The 20884-nt window shown below is 45.9% G+C and overlaps 1 protein-coding gene across 10 annotated transcripts in view; it reads right to left on the bottom strand.

Moving 5' to 3' along the window:
- Positions 1-20884, bottom strand: part of LOC121534111 (disks large homolog 1) — a 253752-nt gene that overhangs the window by 83468 nt on the left and 149400 nt on the right. For all 10 annotated transcript variants that reach the window (XM_041840572.2, XM_041840573.2, XM_041840574.2 and 7 more), the window contains 6 exons: positions 16448-16498; positions 12010-12134; positions 9358-9527; positions 7326-7462; positions 5703-5847; positions 1247-1373 (listed from right to left, as the gene is read on the bottom strand). In XM_041840572.2, the coding sequence (XP_041696506.2) occupies positions 1247-1373; positions 5703-5847; positions 7326-7462; positions 9358-9527; positions 12010-12134; positions 16448-16498 (755 nt within the window). The remainder of the gene's footprint in view (positions 1-1246; positions 1374-5702; positions 5848-7325; positions 7463-9357; positions 9528-12009; positions 12135-16447; positions 16499-20884) is intronic.

The raw sequence follows: 20884 nt of genomic DNA, 5'->3' as shown, positions 1-20884 counted from the left end.
TATAGTCCAATAACTCAGATGAAGGGGAGGAGCTATAGTCCAATAACTCAGATGAAGGGGGAGGAGATATAGTCCAATAACTCAGATGAAGGGGAGGAGATATAGTCCAATAACTCAGATGAAGGGGAGGAGCTATAGTACCATAACTCAGATGAAGGGGAGGAGATATAGTCCCATAACTCAGATGAAGGGGAGGAGCTATAGTCCAATAACTCAGATGAAGGGGAGGAGCTATAGTCCCATAACTCAGATGAAGGGGAGGAGATATAGTCCAATAACTCAGATGAAGGGGAGGAGCTATAGTCCAATAACTCAGATGAAGGGGAGGAGCTATAGTCCCATAACTCAGATGAAGGGGAGGAGATATAGTCCAATAACTCAGATGAAGGGGAGGAGCTATAGTACCATAACTCAGATGAAGGGGAGGAGATATAGTCCCATAACTCAGATGAAGGGGAGGAGATATAGTCCAATAACTCAGATGAAGGGGAGGAGCTATAGTCCAATAACTCAGATGAAGGGGAGGAGCTATAGTCCCATAACTCAGATGAAGGGGAGGAGATATAGTCCAATAACTCAGATGAAGGGGAGGAGCTATAGTACCATAACTCAGATGAAGGGGAGGAGATATAGTCCCATAACTCAGATGAAGGGGAGGAGATATAGTCCCATAACTCAGATGAAGGGGAGGAGCTATAGTCCCATAACTCAGATGAAGGGGAGGAGATATAGTCCCATAACTCAGATGAAGGGGAGGAGATATAGTCCCATAACTCAGATGAAGGGGAGGAGATATAGTCCCATAACTCAGATGAAGGGGAGGAGATATAGTCCCATAACTCAGATGAAGGGGAGGAGCTATAGTACCATAACTCAGATGAAGGGGAGGAGATATAGTCCCATAACTCAGATGAAGGGGAGGAGCTATAGTACCATAACTCAGATGAAGGGGAGGAGATATAGTCCCATAACTCAGATGAAGGGGAGGAGATATAGTACCATAACTCAGATGAAGGGGAGGAGATATAGTACCACTGAGAGGCAAGAGAGTGGTGAGAAGGAAAAGTACCCATTCATCATGCTACTGATGAATTTTAGCAGCAGCAACTAACGACGGCAACACACTCCCCTTGTCTATTACACTCATAAACCAACACAAACATTAACAAAACATAACATATGAACATGTAACCCTTTGTAAAAGAAAAGGGATCAAATGTCATGTGTATATCATCACACAGTTTACCTAGTAACCTCGTCGTCTCCCAGCATGCTCTTGGGGATGGGTGAGTAGCGCCCAGGCGTGGCGGGGGTATGGGGCCGGCTCAGGTAGTTGGAAGGGCTGATATGGTTGTCCATGTGAGGGGAATACGCTAAAGAAATAACACACACACGCAACCTGCATCAATATATAATCAATAATGGGTCTCCGCCTCAGTGTGTAGATAGATAGCGAGTTAGCATTAGCGGCTAATGCTAAGATAAACTATAAATGATAAAATGCTGCTTAGTGAGGGAGGAGCTAGGCTAGGCTAATAGCTCACTTCACCTTGAGCCCTCCCTGGTGTAGACAGACATAGGCAGAGCAGGATACTATAAAACACATGCTTTATGGCTCCCCTGACAGGGGGAGGTAATCTCCTTAAATGAAGACGACCTTCAGCAATGGCACAAGCACCAGAACAGAACTATCAATAACATTGTCCATGTGAAATACTGGAGTGTTCCGCCTTGCACTAAACAGGGCTGGCCCATAGGCAACATGGAGCGTTCTGCCTGGCACTGGACAGGGCTGGCCCATAGGCAACATGGAGCGTTCTGCCTGGCACTGGACAGGGCTGGCCCATAGGCAACATGGAACGTTCTGCCTGGCACTGGACAGGGCTGGCCCATAGGTAACATGGAACGTTCTGCCTGGCACTGGACAGGGCTGGCCCATAGGCAACATGGAACGTTCTGCCTGGCACTGGACAGGGCTGGCCCATAGGCAACATGGAGCGTTCTGCCTGGCACTGGACAGGGCTGGCCCATACGCAACATTGCAAGACTGTTGTGAGCTACTAAGAAATAGGGAATAATATTTTATAATATTATAATAATATAAAATATGATTTCATAGGTATATTAAAGCAATGCTTTTAGTTTATTGAAGTGAGAAAAGTGTCCTGAAACGTGAACAGTGATTAAAACCAATGTTTTCCACCAATGTCACATTTCTTCAGTGTGCAGACAGACACGAGGACGCCCACGGTATATTCAGCTACTGTCAGGAGGGACAGACATGAGGACGCCCACAGATAGAGTGGATAGCTGAAGACAAAGAGAGAGGGATGAAGGGGAGGAGCTATAGTACCATAACTACTGTCAGCTACTGTCAGGGGGAACAGACATGAGGACGCCCACGGTATATTCAGCTACTGTCAGGGGGGACAGACATGGGGACACCCACGGTATATTCAGCTACTGTCAGGGGGGACAGACATGAGGACGCCCACGGTATATTCAGCTACTGTCAGGGGGGACAGACATGAGGACACCCACGGTATATTCAGCTACTGTCAGGGGGGACAGACATGAGGACACCCACGGTATATTCAGCTACTGTCAGGGGGGACAGACATGAGGACACCCACGGTATATTCAGCTACTGTCAGGGGGGACAGACATGAGGACGCCCACGGTATATTCAGCTACTGTCAGGGGGGACAGACATGAGGACGCCCACGGTATATTCAGCTACTGTCAGGAGGGACAGACATTCACCCTGCTTCTGACGGGAACACGTCCTCCTTCATAATACAGTGAGGGAAAAAGTATTTGATCCCCTGCTGATTTTGTATGTTTGCCCAATGACAAAGACATGATCAGTCTATAATTTTAATGGTAGGTTTATTTGAACAGTGAGAGACAGAATAACAACAAAAAAATCCAGAAAAACGCATGTCAAAAATGTTATAAATTGATTTGCATTTTAATGAGGGAAATAAGTATTTGACACCTCTGCAAAACATGACTTAGTACTTGGTGGCAAAACCCTTGTTGGCAATCACAGAGGTCAGACGTTTCTTGTAGTTGGCCACCAGGTTTGCACACATCTCAGGAGGGATTTTGTCCCACTCCTCTTTGCAGATCTTCTCCAAGTCATTAAGGTTTCGAGCCTGACGTTTGGCAACTCGAACCTTCACCTCCCTCCACAGATTTTCTATGGGATTAAGGTCTGGAGACTGGCTAGGCCACTCCAGGACCTTAATGTGCTTCTTCTTGAGCCACTCCTTTGTTGCCTTGGCCGTGTGTTTTGGGTCATTGTCATGCTGGAATACCCATCCACGACCCATTTTCAATGCCCTGGCTGAGGGAAGGAGGTTCTCACCCAAGATTTGACGGTACATGGCCCCGTCCATCGTCCCTTTGATGCGGTGAAGTTGTCCCCTTAGCAGAAAAACACCCCCAAATCATAATGTTTCCTCCTCCATGTTTGACATTTACATTTACGTCATTTAGCAGACGCTCTTATCCAGAGCGACTTACAAATTGGTGCATTCACCTTATAGCCAGTGGGATAACCACTTTACAATATTTTACTTTTAAAAAAAATTGGGGGGATAAGGGGTAAGGGGGTAGAAGGATTACTTTATCCTATCCCAGGTATTCCTTAAAGAGGTGGGGTTTCAAGTGTCTCCGGAAGGTGGTGAGTGACTCCGCTGTCCTGGCGTCGTGAGGGAGCAATCAATCAATCAGTGGGGATGGTGGGGATGGTGTTCTTGGGGTCATAGGCAGCATTCCTCCTCCTCCAAACACGTCGAGTTGAGTTGATGCCAAAGAGCTCGATTTTGGTCTCATCTGACCACAACACTTTCACCCAGTTCTCCTCTGAATCATTCAGATGTTCATTGGCAAACTTCAGACGGGCATGTATATGTGCTTTCTTGAGCAGGGGGACCTTGCGGGCGCTGTAGGATTTCAGTCCTTCACGGCGTAGTGTGTTACCAATTGTTTTCTTGGTGACTATGGTCCTAGCTGCCTTGAGATCATTGACAAGATCCTCCCGTGTAGTTCTGGGCTGATTCCTCACCGTTCTCATGATCATTGCAACTCCACGAGGTGAAATCTTGCATGGAGCCCCAGGCAGAGGGAGATTGACAGTTATTTTGTGTTTCTTCCATTTGCGAATAATCACACCAACTGTTGTCACCTTCTCACCAAGCTGCTTGGCGATGTTCTTGTAGCCCATTCCAGCCTTGTGTAGGTCTACAATCTTGTCCCTGACATCCTTGGTGAGCTCTTTGGTCTTGGCCATGGTGGAGAGTTTGGAATCTGATTGATTGATTGCTTCTGTGGACAGGTGTTTTTTATACAGGTAACAAGCTGAGATTAGGAGCACTCCATTTAAGAGTGTGCTCCTAATCTCAGCTCGTTACCTGTATAAAAGACACCTGGGAGCCAGAAATCTTTCTGATTGAGAGGGGGTCAAATACTTATTTCTCTCATTAAAATGCAAATCAATTTATAACATTTTTGACATGCGTTTTTCTGGATTTATTTGTTGTTATTCTGTCTCTCACTGTTCAAATAAACATACCATTACAATTATAGACTGATCATTTCTTTGTCAGTGGGCAAACGTACAAAATCAGCAGGGGATCAAATACTTTTTTCCCTCACTGTAAGTCTGGCTCAGATTAGGCTTACTACTGTAAACTCTATTCTAACGCCTCTTGGTCCAGATATAGGCCCACTGTACATTCTCCCTCCCCACTAACTCACTGTACCCACTGGATTACTACTGTAGCTATTGGGGGCAGCAGCCAGCGACATGCTGTGTCTGGGTGGCCTTAAATGATTCCATTAGTCTTTGTCCTATATTCCTCTCAGACCCACTGATACATGACCTGTCATAATACTGACCCTTCAAACAGGATTTCTAGAATAATAAACTGGGTCACTAGCAAATAAGCATTTAGCCCTTTTTGATGGGATGCTAGTGGTTATCTATGGTAACACACAGGGAAGCTAATAATGAGCATTTTAGCCCTTTTTGATGGGATGCTACTGGTTATCTATGGTAACACACAGGGTTGCTAGCGTTTAGCATGCATCTGTTTGGGAAGCTAGAGATATTATGTTTTCATTGATTAGCTTCAGTCTGTAGTTCTGGGAAGCTGTGGATCGAGGTAGCAGCCCTCCACACGGGTGCCTTCACATAACCAGTGACACGTTCAGTAGCCAAACGTTGTTGAACGTTGCAGAATAGAGCCGACCTGATTCCATATTGTAGGCTACATGTCAGAAAAGCATGTTAATTCTACATCGTATATTAGGATCTGAACGTAACAAAACGTTGCATCCTGATGAACACTCCCCTGCTATCACAGCTACCCTGGGATAATTGGAAACACTGGGATAACCATGTGTGTGTACTTGAATATGTGTGCAGTATGTGTGTGTGTGTGTGTGTACTTGAATATGTGTGCAGTAGGTGTGTGTGTGTGTGTGTGTACTTGAATATGTGTGGAGTATGTGTGTGTGTGTACTTGAATATGTGTGGAGTATGTGTGTGTGTACTTGAATATGTGTGGAGTATGTGTGTGTGTGTATACTTGAATATGTGTGGAGTATGTGTGTGTGTGTACTTGAATCTGTGTGGAGTATGTGTGTGTGTGTGTATACTTGAATATGTGTGGAGTATGTGTGTGTGTACTCACAGTTAGTGATGTCGGGGGGAGCGAAACTGTCGTTCATGAAGACACTGGTGGGTTTCGCCACTTTCAAGTAAACCACATCGGGGGTGTTTTTCAAGGCCGCCACGGCATCCTCGTGACTCACCTCTTCAAGGCAAGCGCTGTTTACCTGGAGGGAGAGGGAGGTAGTCAGTTGGCTCATCAGTTGGTTACATACAGTAGCAGACATGGCAGGCAAACAAACTGTCATTGTTTTCAACAAGCCACAACCTAACTTAATCGAAGTCAAGTACTTCAAGGAATGTTTTAAGTGAAGGGTTTGTTAAGTTAGCTATTGTATCAGGTATGTAGGTAAGGCAATAGTGTCCTGACCTGAGCAAGTCAACGGTAAATGTGAAACGGTATGGTACCTATGACACTCTGTCATCAAACCAACCAACAGTCTTTCTTGCCCTCATTATGAATAACATGTTAAGCAATTGTACAATTCCTAACTATCCGAATATTCTATTTTCTCAATAGTGTAAAATAATGTCTACTTTTGGGGGGAATGTTCATAGCCAGGGGTGGTAATATCTCTATTTGAATTAAAGGGAAAGTCTCTTTATGTGTAATTTGGATCAGGAGAGTAGATGGGAATCAGTCTCTACTGTGGCATTATTGACAAAGACCTCACAATTACCTTTAAGATGATTAGAGGAACTTTGAAAGACTTCCTGACAATCCTCCAGAAACATCCCGTTATATCTCACTGTGATATTTAATGGGATGTTTCTGGAGGATTGTCACATGACACACTGTCAGACAGGCATGGAGATAACATAGCTAATGCCGAACTGTATCTGCCAGAGAGACGAGGACATGGTGAGCCTTCACACAAATAACCAACCCATAATGTGATACTGCTGTACCTACAAACCAATCAAGTTGACTTGACCCAGTGGAAAGCAATGTTTCATTAAATTCAGTTGAATTCAATATATGCAATATGGGCAGTACTAGCAAAATGAGCACACCCACTGGGCACAAACTGGTTGAATCGATGTTGTTTCAAAGTAATGTAAAAAAATATATATATATATATATATAGCAATGTGATGACGTTATAATAATAATATGCCATTTAGCAGACGCTTTTATCCAAAGCGACTTACAGTCGTGCGTGCATACATTTTTGTGTATGGGTGGTCCCGGGGATCGAACCCACTACCTTGGCGTTACAAGCGCCGTGCTCTACCAGCTGAGCTACAGAGGACCACGTTGAATCAATGTGGAAAACTGATTGGATTCGCAAAAAGTCATCAATGTAAAGGAACTTTGGGAATTTGTGTCTTTTTTTCACCCACTTTTATAATAACAATATAATATGTAATTTAGCAGACACTTTTTTCCAAAGTGACTTACAGTCATGCATGCATACATTTTACGTAAGGGAATCAACGCCATGCTCTACCACCAACGCTACAAAGGACTACAACTTTAAAACTAAATCCAATGTCATGGTTCAAATTGTTGTTGATTTCAGGTCCAATTCACGTTAGTCAACAACTCAATCAAATGTAAATCAAAACTAGACGTTGATGTGATGTCAGTGCCCAGTGGGAAGTCTTTCAGTTAGTAGATGTCACTACATTGTTATGTTCTTACAGCCAATAGTTTGTCTCCAATCTGCAGCCTCTGGTCTTTGTGTGCAGCCCCTCCCTCGATGACCTTGGTGACATAGATGCTGTTGTCTCCTGGAATGTGCTGGTTCCCTACTCCCCCTGCAATACTGAATCCTAAACCTGGAGGGAGGGAGGGAGGGAGGGACAGGGACAGAGGGACAGAGAGAAGAGAGAGAAAGGAGAAAGAGAAGGGTAGAGAGAGAGAGGGAGGGAGGGAGAGAGAGAAGGGGAGGGAGGGAAGCTTGTTACAACACAATAAAACAGTGTAAATATAATAATAATTACTGTATTAATCCCCTCAGGGGTCATTCAGAGCAGTGGCTCCCAAACTTTTTCACTCGGGCCCCCCTTCGATCATTTAGGTTTAAAGATTATTTCCTGCAATTCTATACATTTTGCCATGGGGTGCAGATTTTAATTTTTAATTTAAAGCTAATATCCTACAATTCTACATATTTTGCCATGGGGTGGAGTGAACATTTAGCAGTTTTAAAGCAAACGTCCTGCTATTCTACACATTTTGCCATGTACTATGTGTGTTCATGTGATATCTGAGTGACTCAAACATTACAAAGAAATGGTAACTGACATCCCACTGGGCAAAAACTGGTTGAATCAACGTTGTTTCCACATCATTTCAACAAAAAATTTGATAACGTTGAATCAACGTGGAAAACTGATTGGATTTGAAGAAAGGCAATTTCTTCTTTTTTTTTTTTTTTACCCAACTGTTAACCTAAATCCAATGACATGGTGACAGTTTTGGTTGATTTCAAGTTGAATTCACGTCAGTTGACAACTCAACCAAATGTAAACCAAAACTTGATTTTAAAATGAGGTCTGTGCCCAGTGGGAGGGCTAGTTGATCTGGGCACGGTTCCCATAGCGATGGAACTTAGGCTTACGAGTGTTTTAACGTTGCATCTTGCCTACCATGGACAAAGATGTAACATGTTACCCAAAACACCACACAGAGAGAACGGGTCGCTAAGTGCGTCGTTGGAGCATGTGTCGATACTGATAGGATTGAAAGAAAGGCAAATCTTACCTTAACATCATAATTATTCCACAATACTGACGATGGATCAGCTCATAGAGAGATATTAGCACCTATGGCTGCAAATATTGAAGCAGCTTCTTCTAATTCTTACCCTATAATAATGTACTAAATCAAGATGTGGCACATCAATGCAGACATGTTAGGCTACACGTCATTAAATATATCGAGGCAAAATGTACAGACGGTAGCCAAATAAAACAAAATTGAATAAACATATCATATATCATTGAAATATATAGGCCTATGTAGTCTATACTGTAGGTAGGCTATTCATATTTTAATGCAGTCATCTTGGTTTTCATTTGAAGCATATTTTTATCCTTCGCTTGTGCTTGTTTGTAACAATTGCAAAGACATTTGCAACTTTGTATTTGTAGTCAACTTCGTTGTGAAGTTATCGGCGGTCACAGAGAGACAGATAAACATCTTTGATTCTATGTTTAGTGGAGGTCTTCTGTGTACAAAGTGACGTGGTAGGGGTAAAAACGCATCTAACAACGCACTTAGCTGTTCTATGAGTGCTCTGAGGCAGTCGGTAAACAGGTGCAACTTTAGTAAAGACGGTTTTGGCAAACAGCTCTGAGATTTAACGATGCTCCTACGAAGGTTCTAATGATGAACTTAGCCTTAAGATGCTTTTGCGAAACCGGGCCCTAGACATTTCTGACAAGTTATAAATAGCTGTCTAAGATCTGCCAGTGACTGACATAACAAGAGGAACACTGCTGATGCACAACCCAATTTAGAAATTGCACCTTGTGCATTCTACTATTACAATTGCGCGCCCCACAGTTTGGGAACCACTCATTCAGAGGGTATCACTAGTCGCACAATGACCACAGACAGTCAATAACACGCAGCGGAAAGTTCCACATCAACTCAACACATTTAAAGTATGATGAAATCACATCGCTGAGTTTAGCTTTAATCTCCACGGTGACAAACAGTCCTTTACCTTTAGGACCTTTGACTAGTTTGAGCTCCAGGATTTTCTCTGAGAGGGCTTTTCTCCTGCGGATGTAGAGCCTGACGATGCAGCCGGCCTCCTTCAGGGCCTCCACGGCCTTACTGTGGGTCACATCCCTCACGTCTGCCTCGTTCACTCTCAGGATGCAGTCATTCACTCTGCAGGAAGAATCAAATACATCAATCATTCACTCTGCAGTCAGGAAGAATCAAATACATCAATCATTCACTCTGCAGTCAGGAAGAATCAAATACATCAATCATTCACTCTGCAGTCAGGAAGAATCAAATACATCAGTCATTCACTCTGCAGTCAGGAAGAATCAAATACATCAATCATTCACTCTGCAGTCAGGAAGAATCAAATACATCAGTCATTCAAACTCTAGCCAGGGGAATCAAAGACATCAGTAATTCACTCTGCAGCCAGGGGAATCAAATACATCAGTCATTTCCTCTGCAGGAAGAGTCAAATAAATCAAATTGTGTAATATAAATATTGTCAACCTAAAATATTGTCATATAATTATAAATACAGTTTATACAGGTTTTTCTGTATAAATAGCCTCTAAAATATATGTAAACAGACTGCTACAGGCTTTTCCATTTATATTTCGAGGTTGGACATTAGCACGTTGGGCGCACCGATTGGTGTCACCTCATTAGTCAGTATGTTACACCTGTGCTGGCTTGTCATCTCGTTAGTCAGAAGGTGTTTCACTTGTCTGGCCCAGGTGCTATTTCCAGTGCCTTTCGGAAAGTATTCAGACCCCTTCACTTTTTCCACATTTTGTTACGTTACAGCCTTATTCTAAAATGTATTAAAAATTAATGTTTTTCCTCATCAATCTACACACAACACCCCAATAATGACAAAGCGGAAACAGGTTTTTAGAAATTGTTTTTAATTTTGCTCCACATTTTGCTCCACTTTTTGGTTTGCTACCTCTTTAAGTTTGGTGTGGGTTTTAATTATTGGGCAAATTTAGTGGGTGCTCATGGTGGGTGTCTTTTAGGTCCCAGTTGTTGTTGCTAGTCAACTTTCAGCGGACACCCCCATGAGTGTCTTTCAGAACCCCTCCTAAAACCCCTCCTGTTTCATTTTGGTTGTTGTTAGTGAGTATTTGTTAGTTCCCCCTTCTGTTTGAGCTTAGTGATTCTTTGTTAGTTTCCCCTTCTGTTTGAGCGACACTTTTTGGTTTCTTGCTGGGGAACGTAACACCGACCATAAAGACCTCCATTTCTGTTTTCTTGGAAAGCTGTGAGTGTTATTATATGATACAATATCAGTACTTGTTGCATTTACAACTTGTCTAAGCCCTATCATCAACTGATTTCAGCCAGTGTATGGCTATTTGAATGGAATGTTGGCATATTGGCAAGTTCATTTGAAAAATAAATATTCAGAGTCAATATTCACGTAATAATAAGGAATTCCCCTTGACCACACCTACAAATTGGGTAAAACAAACATTCTTTCCTATTGACTCCAACTGTAAAAAAGCCAACTTTGTCGTTGATTTTTGGTTAGCAGGTTTGACAGGTTTGGTTATTTCTGTTCGTGTTGTTCAATGTACATCCAGGTCAAAAATCCCAACCTACGGATCGCAATGCTCCCACGTAGGGAAATAGAGCCTGCGGTTCCCAATGCTCCCACGTAGGGAAATAGAGCCTGCGGTTCCCAATGCTCCCACGTAGGGAAATAGAGCCTGCGGTTCCCAATGCTCCCACGTAGGGAAATAGAGCCTGCGGTTCCCAATGCTCCCACGTAGGGAAATAGAGCCTGCGAGAAGAGCCCTGTGGCTTCAGGATATTTGCCGTGGGAGAGTGGGAAGTTGTTGGGACCCATTGTCCAGGTAGGCTACACGAAGCTATGTGTGTGGAAAACATTGAATCACAGGTTAAGACGTTTAACTTGTTTAGTGTAGCCTGTTTGTAACCCCACTCACTACTAGCTGTATAGTCTGTTTGTGTTGTTGGTCTTGGCTAGCTAAAATATGTACAAACTGAGTACACATTCGAGAAGTGCCCTCCGTGCTCCGTTTCGCATACTTTGATTTGGACTCATACTCCGACCCTCCCGTGCTCCAATTTGCGTGCTCGGAGCACGGTAGTACGCATTTTGAGAAACACCCAACATGTTTTTGTCTACTTGCACGAACGCACACACGTGGCTGCTAGCACCGTGATGAAAAGGGGCATGAGGGAAGCCCTACAATATAAAGTAGTGAGAACGCTCTGGAGCAGGCAATGTTGAAAAGTCATCTTTAGACATGTACTTATCTTAAATGTAGTTTTGTAATTGACTAAAAAAAAGCAAACAAGAAAATTGGGTTTGAAAAAGGTTGTTTTTGCTGTGAGCAAATGGGGCAACCACAGGTTGTTTCCCCCCACAAGGGGGGCAGGGCCCCCGACGTTCCATTTAATACCGACTGGGACTTTGGAATCATTCCTCTAAAACTGTCTGGCTAGTTAGCTAACAAACATACAGTGCAGATAAATTCACAATATCTTATCACAGCAGTAGCAAATCAATGGTTGACCAACTCCCTGACCAAAATGGCTGACCTTTATCCCATCATAAGAAGGTTCATGTCCACTCTAGTATTCTAATTCCTAATTCTATGATGGCGGAGCCCACCTGAGGCGTTCGTCCTGAGCTGCAGCTCCCCCGGGGATAATCTTGGTGATGAAGATGCTGGGGTCTTCGCCGATGTGGGGGTTATCTGTCCCCCCCGCAATACTGAAGCCCAACCCAGAGTTACCCTACACAGAGGGGCAGAAGAGAGAAATGGGTTTGGTTCAGATCAACTGTTATGTCATATAAAGCCATATTTTCAACATACAATATGTAGATGCACTGCAATGCTATCATGATGTGCTTACAGTATAGCATTAAGTGTACTGTTTAGTTAATTAAAATAAAATTATAAAATATTCCATCATTTCTATTCATAATTTGATCCTGCTGTATAGCATTATGAGTACATTCCCACTTCAAATACTGAAACAATCAGGCTGTATTACACTGAGTATATTATACGCTATAGTTATGACCAATTTCATTGTAAATGTCTGTGTATGGCTGGGGGGGCTATGTATGGTTGGAGGGAAGTGGTAGTGTAGAGTAGTGTGTATTATAGGGCAGTAGTATAGGGCCAGGGCCCAACTCCATAGGCTAAACTAAGGTTCGGTGTGTGGTTGTGGTTTGGGGCGGTGTGCGTCTCTGTGACAGAATAGTGCATTGTGTCTTAATGCTAGAGTTAGTGATGCAAACGCAGATCGTGGCTGAATCAGGTCACGGCAGAAAGAGGAGAGAGACGAGAGCCCTGCAGCTACAGGCAGGCACAGAAACAGTTTCCTCTCTGTCTCCTCTCCCTCCTTCTCTCCCTGCTCCCCCTCTCTACCCCCTCCTCCGTCTGCTCCCCCTCTCTCTCCTTCTCTTCCTACTCCCCCTCTCTCCTCCTTCTACCTACTCCCCCTTTCTCTCCTTCTCTCCCTGCTCCCCCCTCTACCTCCTCCTCCCCCTTTCCTCCTCTACCTGCTCCCCCTCTCTATCCTTCTCCTCCTGCTCCCCCTACCTCCTCCTTTCTCCTGCTTCCCTTCTGCTTCCCCCACTCTCTCCCTGCTCCCCCCTCTACCTCCTCCGCCCCCTTGCTCCACACTCCCTCTCTTCTCCACCTGCTCCCCCTCTCCCTCCTTCACTCCCTGCTACCCACTCTCTCTCCTTCTCTCCCCTCGCTCTCCTTCTCTCCCTGCTCCCACCTCTACCACCTCCTCAGCCTCCTCCCCCCTCTCTCTCCTTCTCTCCCTGCTCCTCTCCCTCCTCTCTCTCTGCTCTCCCTCCTCTCTCTCTGCTCTCCCTCCTCTCTCTCTGTTTCCCCTCCTTCTCTCCCTCCTCTCTCTGCTCTCCCTCCTCTCTCTGCTCTCCCTCCTCTCTCTGCTCTCCCTCCTCTCTCTCTGCTCTCCCTCCTCTCTCTCTGCTCTCCCTCCTCTCTCTCTGCTCTCCCTCCTCTCGCTCTGCTCTCCCTCTTCTCTCTCTGTTCCCCCTCCTTCTCTCCCTCCTCTCTCTGCTCTCCCTCCTCTCTCTGCTCTCCCTCCTCTCTCTCTGCTCTCCCTCCTCTCTCTCTGCTCTCCCCCCTCTCTCTCCTTCTCTCCCTGCTCCTCTCCCTCCTCTCTCTCTGCTCTCCCTCCTCTCTCTCTGCTCTCCCTCCTCTCTCTGCTCTCCCTCCTCTCTCTCTGCTCTCCCTCCTCTCTCTTCTCTCCCTCTTCTCTCTCTGTTCCCCCTCCTTCTCTCCCTCCTCTCTCTCCTCTCCCTCCTCTCTCTCTGCTCTCCCTCCTCTCTCTCTGCTCTCCCTCCTCTCTCTGCTCTCCCTCCTCTCTCTCTGCTCTCCCTCCTCTCTCTCTGCTCTCCCTCCTCTCTCTTCTCTCCCTCCTCTCTCTCTGTTCCCCCTCCTTCTCTCCCTCCTCTCTCTGCTCTCCCTCCTCTCTCTGCTCTCCCTCCTCTCTCTCTGCTCTCCCTCCTCTCTCTCTGCTCTCCCTCCTCTCTCTGCTCTCCCTCCTCTCTCTGCTCTCCCTCCTCTCTCTCTGCTCTCCCTCCTCTCTCTGCTCTCCCTCCTCTCTCTGCTCTCCCTCCTCTCTCTTCTCTTCCTCTTCTCTCTCTGTTCCCCCTCCTTCTCTCCCTCCTCTCTCTGCTCTCCCTCCTCTCTCTCTGCTCTCCCTCCTCTCTCTGCTCTCCCTCCTCTTTCTCTGCTCTCCCTCCTCTCTCTCTGCTCTCCCTCCTCTCTCTGCTCTCCCTCCTCTCTCTCCTCTCCCTCCTCTCTCTGCTCTCCCTCCTCTCTCTGCTCTCCCTCCTCTCTCTGCTCTCCCTCCTCTCTCTTCTCTCCCTCTTCTCTCTCTGTTCCCCCTCCTTCTCTCCCTCCTCTCTCTGCTCTCCCTCCTCTCTCTCTGCTCTCCCTCCTCTCTCTGCTCTCCCTCCTCTCTCTGCTCTCCCTCCTCTCTCTCTGCTCTCCCTCCTCTCTCTGCTCTCCCTCCTCTCTCTGCTCTCCCTCCTCTCTCTTCTCTCCCTCTTCTCTCTCTGTTCCCCCTCCTTCTCTCCCTCCTCTCTCTGCTCTCCCTCCTCTCTCTCTGCTCTCCCTCCTCTCTCTGCTCTCCCTCCTCTCTCTCTGCTCTCCCTCCTCTCTCTGCTCTCCCTCCTCTCTCTGCTCTCCCTCCTCTCTCTCTGCTCTCCCTCCTCTCTCTCTGCTCTCCCTCCTCTCTCTGCTCTCCCTCCTCTCTCTGCTCTCCCTCCTCTCTCTCTGCTCTCCCTCCTCTCTCTCTGCTCTCCCTCCTCTCTCTCTGCTCTCCCTCCTCTCTCTGCTCTCCCTCCTCTCTCCTCTCTCCCTCCTCTCTCTGATCTCCCTCCTCTCTCTGCTCTCCCTCCTCTCTCTGCTCTCCCTCCTCTCTCTGCTCTCCCTCCTCTCTCTCTGCTCTCCCTCCTCTCTCTGCTCTCCCTCCTCTCTCTCTGCTCTCCCTCCCTCTCTCTGCTCTCCCTCCTCTCTCTCTGCTCTCCCTCCTCTCTCTCTGCTCTCCCTCCTCTCTCTGCTCTCCCTCCTCTCTCTCTGCTCTCCCTCCTCTCTCTCTGCTCTCCCTCCTCTCTCTGCTCTCCCTCCTCTCTCTTCTCTCCCTCTTCTCTCTCTGTTCCCCCTCCTTCTCTCCCTCCTCTCTCTGCTCTCCCTCCTCTCTCTGCTCTCCCTCCTCTCTCTCTGCTCTCCCTCCTCTCTCTGCTCTCCCTCCTCTCTCTGCTCTCCCTCCTCTCTCTCTGTTCCCCCTCCTTATCTCCCTCCTCTCTCTGCTCTCCCTCCTCTCTCTCTGCTCTCCCTCCTCTCTCTGCTCTCCCTCCTCTCTCTCTGCTCTCCCTCCTCTCTCTCTGCTCTCCCTCCTCTCTCTCTGCTCTCCCTCCTCTCTCTCTGCTCTCCCTCCTCTCTCTGCCCTCCCTCCTCTCTCTCTGCTCTCCCTCCTCTCTCTCTGCTCTCCCTCCTCTCTCTCTGCTCTCCCTCTTCTCTCTCTGCTCTCCCTCCTCTCTCTGCTCTCCCTCCTCTCTCTGTTCTCCCTCCTCTCTCTCTGCTCTCCCTCCTCTCTCTCTGCTCTCCCTCCTCTCTCTCTGCTCTCCCTCCTCTCTCTGCTCTCCCTCCTCTCTCTCCTCTCCCTCCTCTCTCTGCTCTCCCTCCTCTCTCTCTGCTCTCCCTCCTCTCTCTCTGCTCTCCCTCCTCTCTCTCTGCTCTCCCTCCTCTCTCTCTGCTCTCCCTCCTCTCTCTTCTCTCCTTCCTCTCTCTGCTCTCCCTCCTCTCTCTGCTCTCCCTCCTCTCTCTGCTCTCCCTCCTCTCTCTCTGCTCTCCCTCCTCTCTCTGCTCTCCCTCCTCTCTCTGCTCTCCCTCCTCTCTCTGCTCTCCCTCCTCTCTCTCTGCTCTCCCTCCTCTCTCTTCTCTCCCTCCTCTCTCTGCTCTCCCTCCTCTCTCTGCTCTCCCTCCTCTCTCTGCTCTCCCTCCTCTCTCTCTGCTCTCCCTCCTCTCTCTGCTCTCCCTCCTCTCTCTGCTCTCCCTCCTCTCTCTGCTCTCCCTCCTCTCTCTGCTCTCCCTCCTCTCTCTGCTCTCCCTCCTCTCTCTCTGCTCTCCCTCTTCTCTCTCTGTTCCCCCTCCTTCTCTCCCTCCTCTCTCTGCTCTCCCTCCTCTCTCTCTGCTCTCCCTCCTCTCTCTCTGCTCTCCCTCCTCTCTCTCTTCTCTCCCTCTTCTCTCTCTGTTCCCCCTCCTTCTCTCCCTTCTCTATGACACACAGCTTTACATCATATAGTAAGACAGAGCCCTGGACCACTATGGAAAGGGATTTTTATAGCTAAGAGAAAATATAAATGAAATATCTTGCATGGTTTTAACCTTTTAAATGTACATCTTTATTCACATTTTAACATTTAGATTCAAATCGAAACCTTCAATTTATTTGAAACCTTTAATTTACATAGAAAACGTAAGAGTTTAGAGGCACCTATCTCATGGAAACGAGAACCATGGTTTAAACTGAGATGTGATGTTCCTCTTACTTACCCGTTCCAGTGTGATCTCCTCATACTCATAATCTGCTTCAGATCCATTAGCCTGAAAGACAACACACAAGACATCAGCCAATCAATCATCGGGAAATCATAAGAGAGCTGTCTCCATTGGCCTATACTGGAAAGATGGACATGAGATCATTGAAAGATCAAACTTCTCTCCCACTGGATGTCTCATTTTGATGGCCTATTCCTCCTCAAAACCCAAACTGGAGGTGTTAAAGAAAGAGATGTGAGGGACTATACTGTAGCTACAACAAACGGTGGTTGTGTGAGATCAGAGCAGACTTCCCCCCCTCAGTAGCAGCCTTATGAAGGGCAGAGCAGGCTGGCTATCAATGTGAAATCCCCTCTGCTCTGTGGGGAATACTGCTGCAATGTGCAGCAGGCAGGGAGGCAGCAGGGCTTTCTGGGTAGAGCACAGCGCTAATGCTGTCGTCTTGTGTGGCGCGAGGGGATAATCTCCACAGGATTAGAGGTGATAGGCGTGTTGGGAGAGAGAGGACAACAGCAGGACTGCTCTGTCCCCGCCAAACACATACAGTACCATAACCACCAGTGATGGAGTGGTAATTATTACTTTTTTTAAGTGGGTAAACTATAAACTCTAGTTGGTGATTGAGCTAATACGAACAACCACTGATATAAACCAGGTCTATAGGGAAGGCCCAATGTAATTTTATGTACAAAATGACACAAAATGCACATCAGATCATCCCTCCCAAAATAGTTAATTTGGACTGGACACTTTAAAATCACATTCATGTTCTTTCACACAAAACAGTTTTAAAAATAGATTTTTATATACAGTTGAAGTCGGAAGTTTACATACACCTTAGCCAAATACATTTAAACTCAGTTTTTATTTCTGTCATCACATTCCCAGTGGGTCAGAAGTTTACATACACTCAATTAGTATTTGGTAGCATTGCCTTTAAATTGTTTAACTTGGGTCAAACGTTTCGGGTAGCCTTCCACAAGCTTCCCACAATAAGTTGGGTGATTTTGGCCCATTCCTCCTGACAGAGCTGGTGTAACTGAGTCAGGTTTGTAGGCCTCCTTGCTCGAACACGCTTTTTCAGTTCTGCCCACACCTTTTCTATAGGATTGAGGTCAGGGCTTTGTGATGGCCACTCCAATACCTTGACTTTGTTGTCCTTAAGCCATTTTGTCACAACTTTGGAAGTATGCTTGGGGTCATTGTCCATTTGGAAGACCCATTTGCGACCAAACTTTAACTTCCTGACTGATGTCTTGAGATGTTGCTTCAATATATCCACCTAATTTTCCTGATGCCATCTATTTTGTGAAGTGCACCAGTCCCTCCTGCAGCAAAGCACCCCCACAGCATGATGCTGCCACCCCCGTGCTTCACGGTTGGGATGGTGTTCTTCGGCTTGCAAGCTATCCCCTTTTTCCTCCAAACATAACGATGGTCATTATGGCCAAACAGTTCTATTTCTGTTTCATCAGACCAGAGGACATTTCTCCAAAAAGTAAGATCTTTGTCCCCATGTGCAGTTGCAAACCGTAGTCTGGCTTTTTAATGCCGGTTTTGGAGCAGTGGCTTCTTCCTTGCTGAGCGGCCTTTCAGGTAATGTCGATATAGGACTCGTTTTACTGTGGACATAGATACTTTTTACCTGTTTCCTCCAGCATCTTCACAAGGTCCTTTGCTGTTGTTCTGGGATTGATTTGCTGAAGTGAAATGAAAAAAATAAAAGTATGTTCATCTTTAGTTAACAGAACGCGTCTCCTTCCTGAGCAGTATGACGGCTGTGTGGTCCCATGGTGTTTATACTTGCGTACTATTTTTTGTACAGATGAACGTGGTACCTTCAGGTGTTTGGAAATTGCTCTCAAGGATGAACCAGTCTTGTGGATGTGTACACATTTTTTTCTGAGGTCTTGGCTGATTTCTTTTGATTTTCCCATGATTTCAAGCAAAGAGGCACTGAGTTTGAAGGTAGGCCTTGAAATACATCCACAGGTACACCTCCAATTGACTCAAATGATGTCAATTAGCCTATCAGAAGCTTCTAAAGCAGTGAATTATAAGTTAAATAATCTGTCTGTAAACAATTGTTGGAAAAATTAATTGTGTCATGCACAAAGCAGATGTCCTAACCGACTTGCCAAAACTATAGTTTGTTAACAAGAAATTTGTGGAGTGGTTTAAAAATGAGTTTTAATGACTCCAACCTAAGTGTAAACTTCCGACTTCAACTGTACATTGCCTTCAGAAAGTATTCATACTCCTTCACTTCTTCCACATTTTGTTGTTACAGCCTGAATTCAAAATGGGGGCGGCAGGTGGCTTAGTGGTTAAGAGCGTTGTGCCAGTAACCGAAAGGTCGCTGGTTCTATCCCTGAGCCGACTAGGTGAAAAATCTGTCGATGTGCCCTTGAGCAAGGCACTTAACCCTAATTGCTCCTGTAAGTCACTCTGGATAAGAGCGTCTGCTAAATGAAAAAACAAAACAAAAAAACAAATGGATTAAATATATCACCTCTGGCAGCGATTACAGCTGTAAGTCTTTCTGGGTAAGTCTCTAAGAGCTTGTACAATATTGTATTTGCCCATTATTCTTTTAAAGATTCTTCAAGCTCTGTCTAGTTGGCTGTTGATCATTGCTAGACAGCCATTTTCAAGTCTTGCCATAGATTTTTAAGCCAATTTAAGTCAAAACTGTAACTAGGCCACTCGGGAACATTCAATGTTGTCTTGGTAAGCAACTCCAGTGTAGATTTGGCATTGTGTTTTAGGTTATTGTCCTGCTGAAAGGTGAATTAGTCTCCCGGTGTCTGTTAGAAAGCAGACTGAACCAGTTTTTCCTCTAGGATTTTGCCTGTGCTTCCCTCTATTCCATTGATTTTTATCCTAAAAAACTCTCTAGTCCTTGCTGATGACAAGCATACCCATAACATGATGCAGCCACCACCATGCTTGAAAATATGAAAAGTGGTACTCAGTCATGTGTTGTCTTGGATTTGCCCCAAATATAACACTTTTTATTCAGGACATAAAGTTAATTTCTTTGCCAATTTTTTTGCACTTTTACTTTAGTGCCTTGTTGCAAACAGGATGCATGTTTTGGAATATGTATATTCTGTACAGGCTTCCTTCTTTTCACTCTGTCAATTAGGTTAGTATTTTGGATAGGGCTGACCCCATTTAGTCGACTGGTCAATTGTTTGGTCGATAGGCTGTTCGTCGACAGAGATTTCTTTAGTAGAGCAGTGGCAAAAACAGTGCATTCGGAAAGTATTCAGACCCTTTGACTTTTTCCACATTTTGTTACGTTACAGCCTTATTCTAAAATGTATTAATTGTTTTCCCCCCTCGTCAATCTACACACAATACACCATAATGACAAAGCAAAAACAGGTTTTTAGAAATGTTGGCAAATGTCTTAATAATAAAAAATGGGAATATTAAATTTACATAAGTATTCAAACCCTTTCCTCAGTACTTTGTTGAAGCACCTTTGGAAGCGATTACAGCCTCGAGTCTTCTTGGGTATGACGCTACAAGGTTGGCACACCTGCATTTGGGAAGTTTCTCCCATAATTCTCTGCAGATCCCCAAAAGCTCTGTCAGGTTGGATGGGGAGAGTCGCTGCACAGCTATTTTCACATCTCTCCAGAGATGTTCGATGTGTGTCTTGACTGAGGCAGCAGTAGATTCACATTTATGTCAAGTGTCTACCATCTCTCTCTTTCTTTCTCTCACTCTTTTTCTTTCCCGCTCTCTCTCTCTCTTCTCCCTCCCTCCCTGTCTTCCCTCCCTCCCTCCCTGTCTTCTCTCCCTCCCTCCCTATCTCCTCTCCCTCCCTCTATTTCTCTCTCACCTCTGCCTCCCTCTCTCTATTTCTCTCTCTCCTGTCCCTCCCCCCTCTCCCACCCTCCCTGTCTCCCTTCTCTCCATTTCTCTCTCTCCTGTCCTCTCCCTCCCAGACACACAGACAGACAGACAGACAGACAGACAGACAGACAGACAGACAGACACTGCTGGGGAGGGATTAGATGTCATTAATAAAAGTTGCATTAGGAAAATAAATAGACACCCAACAATTAATCTCCCAACCAACCCCAGAATGCCAAAGTGTTACACAAGGCTCTGTCCCTGATTTGGGCTATTTGAGTGTGATCCTGTAACCCAGGCTTTAAGCTCCCTGATGGGACTCTAAGGCCTTTAAATACCAAATGCCTTCCTATCCTATCACCCTGCCTGCCACACCACGTCTACCCCTCACTGCACTACACACTGCAGTACCAGACTGACCCCAGGGGCTGGCCCCCTCACTGCACTACACACTGCAGTACCAGACTGACCCCAGGGGCTGGCCCCCTCACTGCACTACACACTGCAGTACCAGACTGACCCCAGGGGCTGGCCCCCTCACTGCACTACACACTGCAGTACCAG

This window comes from Coregonus clupeaformis, chromosome 20, assembly GCF_020615455.1.
Source record: "Coregonus clupeaformis isolate EN_2021a chromosome 20, ASM2061545v1, whole genome shotgun sequence".
NCBI lineage: Eukaryota > Metazoa > Chordata > Actinopteri > Salmoniformes > Salmonidae > Coregonus > Coregonus clupeaformis.
The sequence above is the reverse complement of the archived record's forward strand: the minus strand, read 5'-3'. Positions and strand labels throughout refer to the sequence as shown.